General features: G+C 42.1%; 1 protein-coding gene across 6 annotated transcripts in view; it reads left to right on the top strand.

The window, feature by feature from the left end:
- IQCM (IQ motif containing M) overlaps window positions 1–18,357 on the top strand; it is a 162,056-nt gene that overhangs the window by 86,201 nt on the left and 57,498 nt on the right. For all 6 annotated transcript variants that reach the window (XM_060278653.1, XM_060278651.1, XM_060278650.1 and 3 more), the window contains 2 exons: window positions 7,620–7,744; window positions 10,810–10,877. In XM_060278653.1, coding sequence (XP_060134636.1) covers window positions 7,620–7,744; window positions 10,810–10,877 — 193 coding nt within the window. The remainder of the gene's footprint in view (window positions 1–7,619; window positions 7,745–10,809; window positions 10,878–18,357) is intronic.

Genomic DNA, 18,357 nt, shown 5'->3' with positions numbered 1-18,357 from the left:
TAAAACAAGGTTGTTCTGTTTGCCTGTTAAGTCAGCTCTAGCAGTTCTTAGAAATGTCATTTATTAAATGTCACGCTAATTGCTTGTAATATCAACCCCTGAAAAGCAAACCTTTGTGAGTGATCTTTCAGAAGCTTTATTTTTCTCTGTTCTGTCTGTCTGGTACATTTTGAAGAGAATAAACAAACAAGATTTACCTTTGATACAGCACCACTCGCTAAAAATATAAGGCTGACTGACTGGTGCATTTAAGGATATTTCATCTCTGCGAATAAAAATGATGCACCCATTCTAAATTAATCAAATGCTTTAAAATTAATTTGATGAAATTAATATTCTAAGATTGATGTCATCATTTATCTTCAATATGCTATACTCTGAGTCAGGTTACTGAGTTAGGGGGAAAGTCCATTCTTCATTTGGTTTCTCTGCTGTAATAGGTGGCCAATAATGAAAAAAGAAAGAAGGAGTAAGAAGTAAGAAGTACTGCTAGATCAGAGGAAAGGGCCACCTGGTTCAGCCTCTTCCTCCTTACAGTAGCCAGCTGGATGCCTCTGAGCATCCCAAATGCAGGGCATGGAGGTGATAGTTCTCTAAGATCATAAGATCAGCCCCAAAGCCTATCTAGTCCTGCATCCTGTTTTCCATAGTGAGCTCCACCAGATGCCTATTGGACAGTAGCCCTTTCCCTGCTGTTGTTTTCCCAGCAGCTAATATTCAATGTACACACAGGTAAGTAACATGACAGTGGGCTAAGGCAGAAGGGTGTTCTGGGCCTATGTTGTGTGGTAAGGGTTAATATTTGTTTTTTGATGAGCAGAAGCCAGCTTTATAATCAGATGCCACTGATTGCTTCTAATGCTATTTATATCTCCTCCAGACTTATTATCTATATTTCCTTGAGGCTTATTTTGAAATTGTTTTTATGTGCCACTGCAGCTATTGGATTATTCAGTGTAACTCACTGCACATGTGGCTATTCTTGAAGATGGCTTGGAAATGGCAGGTGGTTCTGATGGCATTGCCACTCCCCCGTAACATTAGTTCTTGAACACTTGCCCTGGCTGTTAAATGTACCTAATTCAAAGCATTCACCTTGACATAAAAAAAAAACTCTGAATGGCTTGTGACCTGATTACCTGAAGAGGTGTCCCCACATCACGACAATGTTCATTCAGTGCATAATGCCAGTGCTCCCCCACCATATTTTAAATTGCTGTTACCCACCTCAAGATTACCTCTGATGAAGGGCAGGATATAAATCCTATAGGTCTGGGGTGCCCAACTTCCAAGAGATAGCGATCTACTTACAGAGTTAAAAACTGGCAGTGATCTACCCCCGTTTTTGGGGTTCAGGTTAAAGTTGATGAGCTTTTTTGCTTTTTTTAGGAAGCAGGAAGGCCCATTTTTGGGGGGTTCAGGTTGAAATTGTTGAACTTTTTATAGGGAGGGAGGGGAAAGCCACGTTTTTAGGGGTCCAGGGCAAAAATGTTGAGCTTTTTTGGGGGAGCCAAACTTGTTGAGCTTCTTGGGGGCCCCCAGTGATCTACCACAGATGTCCAGTGATCTACCGGTAGATCACGATCTACCTGTTGGACGTGCCTGCTATAGGTAAAGAAATGAGCAAATATTGGTATATGTTTTTGAGCTATTAAAAGTAACCATTAATATCAGCAGTGCCATGTTTATCATAATGTGGTCACTTAGTCACTAAGGCCCCCAAAATGTGAATCATTCAGTAATTATAATGTTAAGAAGCACTTGCCATTAGAGGTATTGCAGGCTGGCACTTGTCCTTGTTCTGGCAGGTATCTCAGATGTTATGGTATCAGCCTAATTAAGAGAACAAAATGGAAATGGAGTGAAATCTTCTGTTGAAATGAACTGATGGAAGGTACCTGTCCTGCCTCAGTAGAGACCCATTCCTTTTAGTATAATTGACTTCACTTGTTGACATTTCCTTGGACAGATCAGAGTGGGTTTTCTTTTCATGCTCAATGGCTACAGATATATCCATCCTACGAGTAGGGTAGAATTTATCATGGCACTGGATTGACTGCTTCGATTGGCACATAATTTGTCCCTAAAATAGGTCTTGGCTCCACTTCCTGCAATTTTGAATGGTCGGTCTGTATGCACTTTAGGGTGGTATAACTTGATTATTCCTTTTCTCTGCTTGTGGTGCACTGGATTGCATAAATAATTCTGAGGCTGATGGTAACTGGATATTAGCTTGATAAATTGAGTTGTACTTGGAAAACTGTTGATTCTTTTTAGTACCATAACTCACTGCCACTGTGAGTCTTGCACAGATTGGCTGGTTTTAAGAAGAAACAATTCTGAAAATTCTTAACTTTGTGGGCCAGGTGTTCTCTGTCTGTCTGTCTGTCTGTCTGTCTGTCTGTCTGTCTGTCTGTCTCTCTCTCTCTCTCTGTGTGTGTGTGTGTGTGAATGAAGAGAAAGAAATATGCTCATCTGTATGTTTATCAGCTGCAACATTTAGTTGACTAAGCAATTAAAACCTTTTGATTGATTAAAAAGCTTCCCCAATTATTCGGGGAGCAAGATATCTATATCTATATAGTCAATTAGGTTGCAATTAACTTATTTGTTGTAATTAAACTGGTTGTGATTAATTTCAAAACATTTGTTTGTAAGAATGCCTCAATTTATAAGAAATAAATTTATAAATAAATAATTTTATAAGAAATAAATACAATAATTGTTCATGCAAGTACTCCACAAATTCATGACTGGCAGGTGCCTTCTTTGAAAAAACTTTCTTACTTTTTTCTTACACAAACAGAATGCTTCTTTTGAGATAGTGACACTAAAGTAGATCATATAGAATCCAAGAAAATGCTTCCCCCCTTTTGCTTGGCACTCCTCATTCAATAAGTCAATCTGTGTGATGTTTCCTGTATGCCTTGTGCAAGGACTGGGAGACACTGAGCAAACCATATCACAATGCCTTGCAATGAAATAGACCCTGCAGGCAGTAGTTGGCCATGCGTGCTGGCAGAACAGGCAGACTCTGAGGATATTCAGAGTACTCTGCCAAAAGAAAACAGATATGCAGTCATGTGATTGTCTGCCTGGTACAAGGAAAGGAATCCTCTAGGCATACATTAAGTGAAATATAACTGTGAATGCAGACTGTGATACTGGACTTGCATGTTCAGACCCAGAGACAGCCCCCCCCCTAAATAAATTCACACTTGACTCAAATTTTGGTTTGGTTTTTGGCAGAATTTAGGCCACAACTTTAATGATTACAGAAAGTCAGTGGTTGAATAGGCTCTGGTTCGACTAGCTCCCTGCACCGTTGCAGGTAGCACTGACCCAGGGCACCAGTATAAGTCAGCCTATGAATAGGCGGAAAGCTGGAAACAGGCTATGTCCACAACCCAGATGTCCCTCTGGACTCTGACACGGGCTTAACCCCCTCACAGGGTTGAACAAACCATTGAGTCCTTGGATTCCTTTAATGGAATATCCTTAACATAGGGATGGCGAGAGCATAGCTGCCAAGTCTCCTGTATTCCCCGGGAAACCCCCATTTTCCCAGCCGTTTCCCACTGGCAGCCCGGATTTTAAAAAAACCCGTAAATCCCCTGGATTCTTACCGGCCGGGGGAGGCTCCTTGTGCGCATGTCTGGAGTCTCTGGACATGCACAGAAGCGATTTCTGGTGCTGCGGCCATTTTGGAAATGGGCAGAGCATGCGTAGAAGCGACTTCCGGTGCTGCTCTGCCCAGGTCCAAAATGGCCGCAGCGCGACTTCCAGTGCTCCGCCGCGCCGATCCCAGATTTTTCAATCTGGGAGTTGGCACCTATGGGTGAGAGTGTTCTCCCATCCCTATCACCTGAACCAGAGCCTATCCGCCACACGTGCACTCGCGCTCACCGCCAACCACTCACACCTGTAATCAATCCCTTAACCCTGCTGACATGGCGGTCAGCCATAAATCATTCCCAATGGAAGGGAATGCCTGGGTGATGGATCACTGGCCCGCCCAAGGCCAGAACCTTCTTGGCCACTGCGCTCTGGATGTGCCTCCTGGCCCTCTTGGTGGCAACTGGGCATCAGCTTCCTCGCCATGCACGTCGCTGCAATAGCTGCAACCAAAAAATTCTGAGTCCAGGAAGAGCTGCCTTCAACTCTTCCAAGTCCTCCTGCATGCGAGTCCACAGGCTCAAGCTGGGAGCTTCCGGCAAATCGAACTGCTAGGTTGGCAGGAGAAGGGACTGAGCAACAGGAGCTCACCCCGTCGCAGGGATTCGAACCACCAACCTTCTGATCGGCAAGCCCACAGCGCCACCCATGCCCCATATTGATAGCCATATTGCATCTTATATTATCAGTTGCAATGCTTTTTGGAATTCTGATCACTTTCACAGTCTGTTATATTAATTTAGTAGCTTCTTAGACCCAGTGCTTATCAAGTTTTCTTCGTTATAGATGATCTCCATTTTGCAAGAACTTATACGTGAACCATATTGGGGTTTTTAAAGTTGGCTTAGTGATCTGACATCATAGCCATGTTTGTGCAAATATGGAGTTATTTTCCTTTATTTACAGTTCAAAAGAAAATGAACACAAGTTCAGCCCTGTATACAAGTTATTTAGAAATACAGTATTTCGATCTATTCAATTATATTCTTTCGTTTTGGACAACTCGATTAGGTAAAATCTAAACTGTCCAAATCAACCCTTCATGACACCGCTATTCAAGTAATTAGGATTTGAACTGACATAAGATCCTCCCTCCTCATTTTTCTAATTATACAGATAAACTGGTAGCTGCTAATTCTATCTTCCAGCACTTAATTGTTTGTAAGTGCCTAAAGATTAAAGCTAAATGTCCAATTAAAAAGGTATTAAACTATTGTGAGAGTTTATGGAAAGATAACACAAATTTTGAATTAAATGGTCACCGAGGAATAGTGCTGCTGAAATCGGCTGCTTCTTCCCAGTTCTTTATTGCTTTGCCGGATGTAACACTCTGAAGGATTAGATTACTGCTATAACCATGCAAGCGTTTAACTAGGGGAAGGGAATTAGACAAGTATGGAATGATTGCAGTTGAGCTTTTGACCGGCAGTGACAAGATAAGGATCTAGTATTTACCCTTTTAACAACATCACAAGAAAATGACACTTGTGTTGTTGCTTTGACATACTAAAGCATATTTTGTTGTTTAGTCGTTTAGTCGTGTCCGACTCTTCGTGACCCCATGGACCATAGCACGCCAGGCACTCCTGTCTTGCACTGCCTCCCGCAGTTTGGTCAAACTCATGTTCGTAGCTTCGAGAACACTGTCCAACCATCTTGTCCTCTGTCGTCCCCTTCTCCTAGTGCCCTCAATCTTTCCCAACATCAGGGTCTTTTCCAAGGATTCTTCTCTTCTCATGAGGTGGCCAAAGTATTGGAGCCTCAGCTTCACGATCTGTCCTTCCAGGGAGCACTCAGGGCTGATTTCCTTAAGAATGGATAGGTTTGATCTTCTAGCAGTCCATGGGACTCTCAAGAGTCTCCTCCAGCACCATAATTCAAAAGCATCAATTCTTCGACGATCAGCCTTCTTTATGGTCCAGCCTGCTACAACCCTATAATTTCTGATTTTGGTAAAGCAGGTGTGGGGGAGCCATTTTCAGATCAGTGTATACCTTCCCTTCTGGGCAAGCTTTTGGGAGCCTTGTGCCAAGGGCAGGTGAAGCCAGAGGCAAAGATGGGTATAGCAGCAAATCCTAATTTTACAACAGTTTACACATAAACAGCTTTCTGTTTTCTCCACCTGGGCAAGCAAGAAGTACTACCAGAGTTCAAGGACACACTCAAAGACACTCAAAGAGGGGGCCAAAGCAGGTCTGGTGAGCATAGTTGATGAGAGCCCTAAAAGCTACACAGAGAGAGTTGGCCATCTTTGGCTCCTGGGTCCACCACCACTACACCAACGGGACACAGCACACGCACCCTCCACCACCCTGTGAAAACCCCTCAATCCCGGTTTTATTTTATTCTTTGGTAGATTTACAAAAAGAAAAACACACAGCATTGTAGAAAGGGGCATTATTAGACATAGACACACATAGCATTTTTTTCTTTTTTAAATCAAGACTCTGTTTGCGCCGCAAAAGGAAAGGCCATGGAGAGGCAACAGGATTCTCCCTTGCAGCTGCCGCCAAGTCTGTCACCAGCACCACTGCTTGGGATAAGCGTTAGCTCATCTGTCAGGGATTATTGTGACTACTCCTGAGTAACGACCTTCCACATGCTTGTCTTTCAAAAGTCTTTATTAGTGCACATTATTTACAGTGTAGTGAGCGGTAGGTTTCATGTCTCCTCATTCCGAATAAGAATCCGGCACTGCCCCCTTCCGCGATTTGGACCAACATAAAAGCCCATAGCTGCCAAGTTCTCCCTTTTTTAAAGGGAAATTCCCTTATGCTGAATAGGCTTCCTCACGATAAAAGGGAAAACTTGGCAGCTATGCAAAAGCCTCGGGACAGTGAATCTCCTCCCCTTTCTCCTCCTCCTCAATTCCGCAGTCGGGGTGGGGGTGGGGGGTGGGGGTGGGGAGGGTCTGTGTTCTGCCTGTGTCCTCTCCTCTCTTTCCCTCTCCCTCTCTTCCTGCCTGTGGAGCAGGGGCTCCTGAATGTTGCCAGAGGTCTGGCACTCCCTTTCCGTCTCCTGACTTTCCTCATCCATCCCTTCGCTTTCATGACTGCTTGGAGATGGGCTGCTTCGGATGAAAGGGGGGGGTTCTATAAGCCCTCCCACTTACAAGCCCTCCCCCTTACATCATCTTTCCCCCTGAGCTTGATGGTGGCAGCACTGATGGGGGGGAATAGGGACATTCCAGGATCAGATCATATGCTGGAACGATTTTCATAATTCCGGGACTATCTCTGGGAAATCGGGACACTTGGAGGCTATGTGGTGGCATGGTCAGGTCATGTTAGGATAACAAAACATTTGAATAGGACCTGATGTCTTTCCCAGTAATGGTTCTAATTGGTGCTTAATTCTATTGAAACCTGGGTCAGCTGACTGGCCATTCTCACGCTTCTGGGCTCAGCATTTCTGAAGGTATAGCCATAACTTATGCTGCCTCTACTGCCTTTTACTTGCCAGTTTTATAGATGTTGGATTCCTAGGGTTGGTTTAACAATTTTGCCTTCAGCACCCAGGAAAGAACAGATGAGGTGCATAAAGATGGAAATATGGACGTGCTTTTTTGTGGGGTGGGCGTGGGGGGTTGTGTCACACTGGCAGAAGAAATGTATTCCAAAGGATCAACTGTCTGTTTTAGAAGCTCTGAAGGTCACAGAATATCCACAGGTGTGTTGCGATGAAAACTATAATGGGAAAAATGGCACCTGCTGAAAATTGACCTCTTTCAGAGCTCTGGCAGAGGCATGTGGCTCATCTTCCACAGATTCTCCACCTTATAGCATCAGACAGAAAGACTGGACATATTTTAAAAATAAAAGACTAGTTATGCTTTTACTCAGTTTGCATCATTTGGCGGTGGTTTTGCCCACACGTCTTGCTACTAAGTTGTGTTGTCTTGATTATTATGGCATTGATGTAAATTTCAGTGATCTTCCCAATAGGAAGAACATACCAAGACTGGAGAGGGGTAATATTATCAGATACTATGCCTCCATACTCAACGCTCACCAATAAGGAGCATCAAGAAAGATTGATTGCAATAACGAAAAGGCAAAGGCAAAAGAAGGTAAGTCATAGTTGGATTACCCCCCAGCTTCTGAAGCATCCCATGGAATTTAGGAAGTATGCTATAACACTATGGAGCAGGATTATAAAGAACAGAAGTTTATTGAGTGGTCTTGATCTGTGTATGCTTGTGGAGAGCAATCTTCAGTCTTCAGAGTTCATATTAAAGAACAGAGGAGTTCATATGTGTGAACCTCTTGAGCTTTAGCTGTATGTTTTCAAACCTCAGGCCATACTTGATGTGCATAGTGTGCGCGCATGTATATTTTTCCTAAAGGGGGAAATAAAAAACAGAGCAAAGGTGGAGATTTTCACAGAGAAAATTATGTGGGGTGGAGATTTAACTCCCTCACCCTATGCCACAGTTCTGTTCTGGATAGCTGCCCTCTTCCTCCCTGTGGTGCAACCCCCCCCCCCACTCCTGCTACGCCATGAAACTTCACAATCAAACATCCAACTCTACACTGAAGCCTTCACTACAATTTTACTTATAAACACAATCTCCCCTCATGCACCAACCCTCTCCTATATATACAGTCCCTCACTGAACACCTCTACACACTCCACCCTGTGCTGAAAGCCCCCTTGCACACACTGTGTCACACTAACCCCGATCCAACAAACAAGCATAAGCCAACTCATATAAGGGAAGAATTCTCTTGCAGTACAGTAAGGGCCAGCTGCTTCATAAGGACCACAGTGTGAGACATCTTTGGTGTTCCCAGGCACATCTTCCTCCCAGTCTGTATTTGGGCCTGAAAGACTAAGGGGAAGTGGATGTGTGGAGTGTAAATTGTAAGTACAGTTTGTGACATTTGCACAGCATCGTTCCTAATTACGGGACATGTCTATTAAGGCATTCACCTGGCTTGTAGAGCTTGAGCCAACACGAGAGCCTTAGCTTTGGTCTTTAAACTGGCAGGTTTTTGGTCACTGAATATGAACCTTGTTCTTCAAGATGCCCTGCGTTAGGTACAATATACTTAAGTTCCCTATCTTATGTGATGCTGAATTTACCAGTTCCACAATGAATGAGATGATATCTTCAGAATATCAGAGCAGTTATATCAATGATAACACTAGTTAAGGGGCACACCACTCCACTGGAGGAAAATCAGAATACAGTACTATATTCCTTCAATTAAAGGAATAATAATAATTAGAGAAGCAAATTGCTAGCACTGTGCTGTTTAATTTGAGAGAAGCACCTCATTTAGAGTAGTTAACTTCTGAGTCCTTAAGTAATTATTTAAACAAACACACTTTAAGAGATAACAGCATATCTCACATAGAAACAAAGCCAATTCATTTATTGAACTTTGCTACTGAGCATTTAACATGTTATCTCTCTGAGGCTGTTATCTCTGTAGCTGAATTTGTGGAAATAGAACCTAATCATTCAGCTGTGAAAGGCTATTCACTGAGGTTTATTTACTGAAGCATCGTATATAGCTTCATTTACAGAAGGGATCCCTTCATTTAAAGGGATTTATTGTAAAGGGGAATACACTGGGATCATTCTCTAAACTAGCAATTATTAGAAGGGTGGGGCCTGAATAAATATTGCTTTCAGTTTGTCCTATTTTTCTTACAATGATAAACAGTTTTCTTCTTCTTCACGGTAGTCTTTTTATGCCCTCAACCTGGCCATCCCAAAGATATTTCATTGCAAATTCAATGCTGTACAACAGTGGTGGAAAACCCCTGGCTTGTGGGCCTAATCAGGCGCTTCAAGTCTCTTAATTTTATTGTTAACCTTTCTCACATACCACCCACCCCTCTTAGCCGAATGGACACAGAAAGCACAGCCACTGATATGCACCTTAATGCAAATCTATCATATTTATTAATGTAGCAAAAATGGACTTTACTTGCTTGTTGTGAGTGTTAAAATGTGAGTTTGATGCATATATTTTCTAATTAGATTAATTACATTGTTTATTGCAATGTTTATAAGAAGTTCCATTATGATTGAGCATGTTATATTAGCAAGAGGAAAAACGCCTGTATTCTAAAATATTGATGATGAATGAATGTGTGAAAATACACAAATGTGATTAGAACTAATGTGACCTAGGCTCAGCTCAGAATACATCAGGTGTCTTTCTCAAGGAGGAGTCAATCTCTTTGCAGTGGGAGGGTGGTGTGTGATGTGGGTGGGATTTTTCCCTTTGCAAAATCCAAACCTACAAACATTGAAACGGGTCACTCATTTGCTTGGCAGTATGTTGTTAATATGCTAGCTAGCTGACAATAAAAAATGTCAAAAAAACAGTAACGTGTGTGTGTGTGTGTGTGTGTGTGTGTGTGAGAGAGAGAGAGAGAGAGAGAGAGAGAGAGGGACCTCCTCCTCATCACTTGAACACCATAGCTGCCAAGTTTTCCCTTTTCTCGCGAGGAAGCTTATTCAGCATAATGGAATTTCCCTTAAAAAAAGGGAGAACTTGGCAGCTATGTTGAACACACGGTACTCCTGAGGCAATGTGCATACTTCAGTGGGCAATTACCAGCTCACTGAGTTTGAGCCAACCCAGAAATCATCATTAAAAATGTAAACAATAATGATTTTTTTAACAACAACAACAACAACAACAACAACTGAAGGACCGAACAGTACAGGTGATGAGTCTGTATAATTGTAATCAGAACTGGTACCAAGAATCAGATTGCATCCCTAGACCTGACAAACAAATATAATTAAAAGCCAGGCAATTGGTGAATGGGGCAATTGCCCCATTCACCAGTTCTTGCCATCTGCTTCCTCTTCTACATGACATCTTTCTTCCATTCTTATAGAACTTCCTCTTCCTGCATGAACAGGGAAGTGAGTACTGCAATTGCTACTACATCCTTGTCATGTTGATCTCATTCTGACACCATTCCCTTCACCCAGCATTAGCCATGCTTTAAAATAATATTTATTTATGTGTGGTTAGGTAGCTGCCTCACATACATTTGAAGGGTACCCCTTCCTTTGTGACCATTTTGTTCCATGAAAGATCTGTCACAGTGAATAATCATGCATGTCTCCTGAACTATTCTGTTAATCGGTCCTTTTCTTCATAGCGGCGCCATCGAGAAACTAAAGTGAAAATATGCTGCGAAGAGCGGAAGACTTCAAAGAAATCTTACAGGTGCTTTCAATTATTTTTCTGAAACAGGACACAACCTAGTTTGCGATTGGATTGTTTGCCGTGTGTGTGTTTTAAATGTCAGGTATCTTAAATTTCCAAAAGCAAAAGAAAGGAATAGGTTCAAATTATTTTTGGTAATGATTTAAGGCACACTTCAACTCCACTCTGCAGGATATAGAGGTTCTGCACTGGTAAGTGGATCCTAGGGTTGTTACACAGTGCTGCTAAGTATTGGCAGCATCAAACATGCAAACAGAAGCTGTGCTGGAGGACCAGGCTACATGCCCCTCTGCACTTCCTAGCAGAAAGGCTTGCTACCCAAGCCTCTGAATATGTGGAGTGCTTGAAGACCAAATGAGTCATAACGTGAAATGGTGAGAATTGCATCAAGGGCTGGGGCAAGAGATTCTGCCCCTCCCCCCTCCCCCACGTCCTATTCCTTCTATGACTCCATGCCTCCTTTTTCTTTCTACCCCTCTTTACGTTTATTTTGCCATAGTGGCAGCCTCTATGACTCCCCTCCTACCCTAAGCCCTTTACACTGAGAAATGGCAAAGGGGAACTCCTTTCTCGGAGTGAACCACCGGGAGAGTGCCTGGGAGCTGCCGCCGCTCTAATACCTCTTTAAACTGAGGGCTCATCTGCACTATACTTTTAAATCAGTATCACACCACTTTAAACCATCATGGCTTCCCCCAGAGAATCCTGGGGACTGTAGTTTCTTAGGGGTCCTGAGAGTTGTTAGGAGAAACCTATTCCCCTCAGAATTCCCAGAGTTCCCTTGGAAGAGAAATTGATTGTTAATCCACTCTGGGCATTGTAGTTCTGTGAGGGGAATAGCAACCTTGATGAATTACGGTTCCCAACTGGGTTTGGGAGAATAAAGGAAGGAATTTATACAGATGCCTCCTGGTTCCTGTGACCAGAAGGCTCCTATAGAGTCAATCTATCTAAAGGGTAAAACCAAATAAAAAAACAAATCCAATAAATTCATGGGACCACTGGGATGGTGTGCAGAACTCCACTCTGGAATGAGATTATTCCCCCCTTCCCAATTGTCTGTGAAGGGCATGCATACCATATGGGGAGCTGGGCAGTAGCTCATTAGTGGACAAGGATTGGGCTGGATTGGGCTATGCCATTACTTTGCACTAAAACAGAGACAAAACAAAATAAAAAAATTCCTTCCAGTAGCACCTTAGAGACCAACTAAGTTTGTTATTGGTGTGAACTTTCGTGTGCACAAACACTTCAAAGTGTGCATGCACACGAAAGCTCATACCAATAACAAACTTAAATGTAAAGGTTAAAGGGACCCCTGACCATTAGGTCCAGTCGTGGACGACTCTGGGGTTGTGGCGCTCATCTCACTTTATTGGCTGAGGGAGCTGGCGTACAGCTTCCGGGTCATGTGGCCAGCATGACTAAGCTGCTTCTGGCGAGCCAGAGCAGCGCATGGAAATGCTGTTTACCTTCCCGCTGGAGCGGTACTTATTTATCTACTTGCACTTGACGTGGTTTCGAACTGCTAAGTTGGCAGGAGCAGGGACCGAGCAACGGGAGCTCACCCCGTTGCAGGGATTCGAACCGCCAACCTTCTGATCAGCAAGCCCTAGGCTCTGTGGTTTAACCCACAGCACCACCCGCGTCCCTATAACAAACTTAGTTGGTCTCCAAGGTGCTACTGGAAGGAATTTTGTGTGTGTGTGTGTGACTACGGCAGACCAACACAGCTACCTACCTGTAACTAAAACAGAGACAGACATTATTAGTGGTTGGTACTATCCTCTGCTGTGTCATGCCATTAACATTTTGCAAGCTGGTTGTGTTAAAAGAATCTAAATGTCATGTTTTTCACCCAACCTTCTGACACAAGGTTTATCAGAAAAGTGGGAATGATCCTTTAATGTTCCTGTTTAGTATTCTTAAATTCAGCTGCTGTTCAGGAGCGCACTACAAAATGTAACAAATGAAACCAGAAGAAAATGCATTTCCCCCTAATGTGCCTAAGCCTATTTTATATCAGTTTGACATACATAAGCTTCAAGCTTTGCATTTTCAATTACCGGGTATATGCCTTCCTTAATTAGTTTGTCTTGAAACCCCATTTACTGAAATATTTATTTGTATCAAAGACAGGGAAATCTTGCCTCTACAGATGTGGGTGCTCTGTACCTCCCACCATCCCTGACCATGTTGTCTGGGGCTCATGTGAGTTGAAGTCCAAAGAAATGTGAAGGGATACAAGCTTCCCACCCCTGGTTTATATGGTCAGATCTATCATTGTGCAAATACAGTATATTGCACCATGGTTTCTGTTCATTTCTTGTGCGGAGGCCCTTAAAATATCTGATCTAATTCCAAAAAAGTACTGTATTTTTTCTGATTATGATATATATGTGATACATAATTTACATCTGATATAATAACTAGTGACTTAGTTGTCCCACAAGCATGACATAGTAGAAACCGTAATAAGTTAGATTCTTTATTCTAAAAAAATTCTTTCAGTAGCACCTTAAAGACCAACTAAGTTTTTATTTTGGTATGAGCTATCGTGTGCATGCACACTTCTTCAGATACACTTGAAACAGAAGTGTCAGACCCTTATATATATACAGAGGGTGGTGGGGGTGGGTGGGAATGGCTGATGGGCTGATGGCTGTTAACGACTGCTGACTGCAATTAGTCCTGGGGGAAAAAAGCAAGGGCTGAGGCGCTAAAGAAAGCTTGATCATGCATAATGAGATAAGAATCCGATGTCTTTATTCATCCCAGGTGGCTCCATGGTTTTAAGCTTAGTAATGAGTTCCAATTCAGCAACTTCTCTTTCCAGTCTGTTCTTGAAATTTCTCTGTAATAAAACAGCTGCTTTGAGATCTTGTATATGTATAGAATGTCCTGGGAGATTGAAGTGTTCTCCTACTGGTTTCTCTGTCTTCTGGTTCCTGATGTCAGATTTATGTCCATTTATCCTTTGGCGTAGGGTTTGGCCTGTTTGTCCAATATAGAGAGCTGAAGGGCACTGTTGGCATTTGATGTCATACACAATGTTAGAAGATGAGCAATTAAATAGTCCTGAGATGGTATGTTGGATGTTGTTGGGGCCAGTAATGATGTTGTCCAGGTGTATGTGGCAGCAAAGTTGGCATCTGGGATTATTGCAGGCTCTGGTACCAGTGTCCATGTTAAGTCTGGTGGTTGTATTATTGTGGGTGAGGAGTTGTTTAAGATTGGGTGGCTGTCTGTAGGCAATGAAAGGTCTTCCTCCCAGAGCTTGAGAAAAGGAGCTGTCATTGTCCAGGAGAGGCTGTAGATCTCTGATGATGTGTTGTACTGTTTTAACTTGGGGGCTGTATGTGATGACTAGTAGGGTTCTGTTATTTTCTTTAAAATTACAGGCTACCTACCTGTAACTATTCTTTATTCTGTTAGTGATCTTTTTGTATTGTTATGTGTGTCTGTATTTGTAACCCTTAAAGCTAAGTAATGGAATGTCTATGATAATAAATTCCTCTCCAAAAAGTTCTTAAACTAAGATTAAAAATCTCCTGAGCTTAGTTTTACTCAAGTGTCACAATGATTTAACCTTTGAAAAGAATGGTTAATGTGATCATTCAATCCCATAAGATATGGAGTCTGATATTAATGCATCTTCACAGGGAACTCTGGCTAAACAAAAGCCATCTCTTAGTTCATTCTGTCATTTATCTGTTTGAAGAATTTTTATTCCACTCTCCAGCCAAAAAAACACATGGCACAAGAGGAAAACAGATTACTGTATTGGAATATACTATTATTACATAACGTCCCTCAACATTAATGTGGTAAGGGGGCTTTTTGAACTTACCATCTATTGTGGTTTAGTTATTGCCCACCCCATCAATTTTTTTGGGTATGCTTCTACACAACATCATCATTATTCAGCATGCCAGTGCAAGATAGATAAATAAGGTACTACTGTGGCGGGAAGGTAAACAGCATTTCCGTATGTTCTGGTTTCCTTCACGGGTTCCGTTGTGCCAGAAGTGGTTTAGTCATGCTGGCCACATGACCCAGAAAGCTGTCTGTGGACAAATGCCAGTTCCCTTGGCCTGAAAGCGAGATCAGCACCGTAACCCCATAGTCGCCTTTGACTGGACTTAACCGTCCAGACATCCTTTACCCTTTAGCTTTACTGGAATTATGTAACCCCCTTTTCTATCACAAAATTGCAAGTTTCCTGAAAGATCTGGGACTCAGCTATACAGCTGTAAATAAAACTTTTTAAATGTGTTGTAAAGTGCAATATAGAAGTGTGACACTAGATGGTGACAGTGAGCTATGCCAAATTCAATGTATTTTTCAAAACTTTTTTTTAAAGCATTTTCACAGCATTTTAAAAATATGAGTGTAGATTCCACCCTGGAGTGGATCCTTGATATTTTCATTTGTGTGGCATCATCTTGGTTTCTGTATTTTTAGCTGCTAGCCCCAAGAGAGCTACGTACCTTTTGTACTCAGTTCCTTCCCCTAAACCACATTTGGATCGATTCTTTATTTCAACAGTTACTTCTTGAATCCCTGTTCTTAATGAAATTGTGAAGCTACTATTCAAAGCAGATAAATAAAAGAGCCCCACTTTCACAATTGCAGGAAGCAGGAGAGAGTGAGACAAAGGGAGGTAGAAGCCTTAAAGTTGGGCCCCACGACAGTCTGGAAAGCCATATCATCCTCTCATAAAAGGGCTGGGCTGCGTGGGTCCAGCATAAATATATATGGTATAGCTCACACACATTGTTCATATGTTGGTTTCTGTCTCTTTCAGCTTTGGTGCTCCAAATGTTGCATTCTTGTTCGGCACAAATTGTATGAATTTTTTTGCTACCCTATTGCAGTTTATAAATAAACCATTTATTCTGTGTTCAAGTCCTCCAACAGTTTGCTGCTAATCCTCAGAAGATTAATATGCTTTCAGCGATAATCCTTTCATCTGCTGAAGTTCAAAGATGCTGAATCACTAAAGTTAGTAGGCTGACAGAACTTCCAGTAAAATGGTACCAAGAAAGTGACGAACCTTTGATGGGTTTCTTTTAATTTTTAAGGTTAAAATTGTAGGTGACATAAAAATATCGGGCATTCACGAACCGTCTTTCAGCACCGATAGAACACTTGAAATCTCAGCGCAAAATATTATTTGCCATTTGTCTGCCTCCTCATAGCTTCACATCTGGGCAACCTGCTCTATAAGATCTTACACTAAGAGATGTTGCTGAATAAAGAGCGGGAAATGTATGGATGGTTAATGCTTTGTATAGGGTCCAGAAAATTGCACAAGAAGCTCTGACTGCAGGTTGCTGGGATTCAAAAGTGGGAAAGTGTGGTTGTGCTCAGTTAGGTTCTGCTGTTGTGAGCTTTTCACATACATCTGGTTGGCTACTATGAGAACAGGATGCTGGACTAGATTGCCTATTGGCCAGATCCATGTCCACGCTTCGCAGTAAATTGAAATTACTGGTTTATTGTGGATGAACAATATGCTGGCACATACAATCCATTCACTCACCCCTTTTTTGCAAAACAAACCAGTTATATAGTTAGCTTAGCTTGAGATCTAAGTTTGCTACTCTTAAGCAAACCAGGAGTGCAAATCAGGATTTGAAGTTGGCTTATGAATTCTGACTTGCTTGAGAGCAACTGGGACAAGATCTTGGCTTTTCATGCCACAATGAGCTAGCCTCATTTGGGTTTACCTGTGCACATGAAAGGAAGATGCTCATTCACACTAAGTCCAAGAAATCCAGGAATCCTGGCTTATTGCGATGTGAAAACATGGCTACTGGACAGCGACAGAAAGAGTCGCAAGCCTTATGATAGGAGAGCTAGGCCTGTGCAGCCTGCCTGCTCTCCACTGCTGCCTATTTCTCCAGGTTACTGGGTAAGACAACGTCACACAAGGGACACTATAACCTTGGGATGAGGCAGGGAAGCTGCACAGGTACTCCACACATATTGCAGTGGCACTAACTCATACTTTGAACCTGACTTGTGACACACACTTGGCACGAAAGGTAGGCCGCCAGTGATTTAATACATCCAAATTGTCTTATGTGGCATAAATTCAATCTACCACTTAAATACTTAAGAAAGGTTTTGGAACTATATAATGAATGTGTATGATGTCATACTCTGTTGGCTGGCAGTGTTTTGTATATTCTTGGAGTCCCGCATAACCACTTTTTCTCCCCTTCCATTCTTCTTATCTGTTTAGTCCCGCTCCAAAAGAGTGAGTGGATTAGTTGGAAGAGAGAGAATGGTGTAGTAGGGTGTAGAAAAAAGAGGGAGATGTAGTATAGAAATAAGAAAAAACAGCCAATCAACCTCCCTTTATGCTATCATTTTTCCATGCTTAAATTGAAAAAAGAAGAAGAGTTAATTGTAAAGCAGCTGTGGAGAACCTGTGGAGAACCCAGTGATACTGAACTGCAGCTTCCATCATCTCCGGCCATGAACACTGCTTACTGGGACTGATGGAAATCGTAGATCAGCAACATCTGGAGGGTCAAAGGTTTCCCACACCTGTTGCAAAGCAATGCGGCTATTGAGAGTGCATGTATCTGTGGGACGGGAAGAAATGTGCAGTTCAATCCTGTGCATGTAAACTCAAAAGTAAATCCCACTGTGTTCTACTGAACAAACTTGCGATGGTTATTGGTTTTATGGTTTTAACATTTATGTTCTGGTATCTTGCATTTGATTGGAATATTTGTATATTGCTTACAATCCCTTGGGATAAAAGGGTTTAAACATGTAAACGATGATGATAACAACAAATCATTTGAGGAAAAGTGACAATTTCTTGTTTTTCCTTTTGAGCTTCCTCTCTTATGTTCAGAATATAGGAGGCAATTCTATCCTGCTATATGATGTTTCTGGTTTAAGCATTTATGTTGTGAACTTCTGTGGGATACCATTTTGAACAAGAATAACAGGTTATAAATATTTTAAACAAACCAATCATTTAATGAAAGTAATATGTGTGTAGTAATATGAAACAATCAATTCACAGCTAAAAATGAGCATGTCTAAGCCAAATCTGTCTGTTTTGTCTAAAAGTACAGTAGATGGCAACTCAATCGGCAGAACATGGGACTCTTAATCTCAGGGTCATGTGTTCGAGCCCCATGTTGGGTGAAAGATTCCTGCATTGTAGGGGGTTAGACTAGATAACCTTTGTGGTCCCTTCCAACTGTACAGTTCTATGAATCTATGAGCTGTTAGGAGGCAGTAGGCCTGTTGCTGGAATTTGTAGGTGGGGAGTGTGCTGTCTTGATGACCACTGTGAGAACAGAATGTTGAACTAGATAGACATCTGGCCTGATGCAGCAGCAGAGTCCTTGCTGTGTTCTTTCTCTATAACATTATGTTCAAACTTTTCTCTTCATATCGCTTTTAGGTATGTTCTTTATGCTTTGGTTTGTTTTTAAACCTTGCATTCTTT

The sequence above is a fragment of the Zootoca vivipara genome, chromosome 9, assembly GCF_963506605.1.
Source record: "Zootoca vivipara chromosome 9, rZooViv1.1, whole genome shotgun sequence".
In the NCBI taxonomy this organism is placed as follows: Eukaryota; Metazoa; Chordata; class Lepidosauria; order Squamata; family Lacertidae; genus Zootoca; species Zootoca vivipara.
Note: the sequence above shows the minus strand (reverse complement) of the source record. Positions and strands in the feature narration are given on the sequence as shown.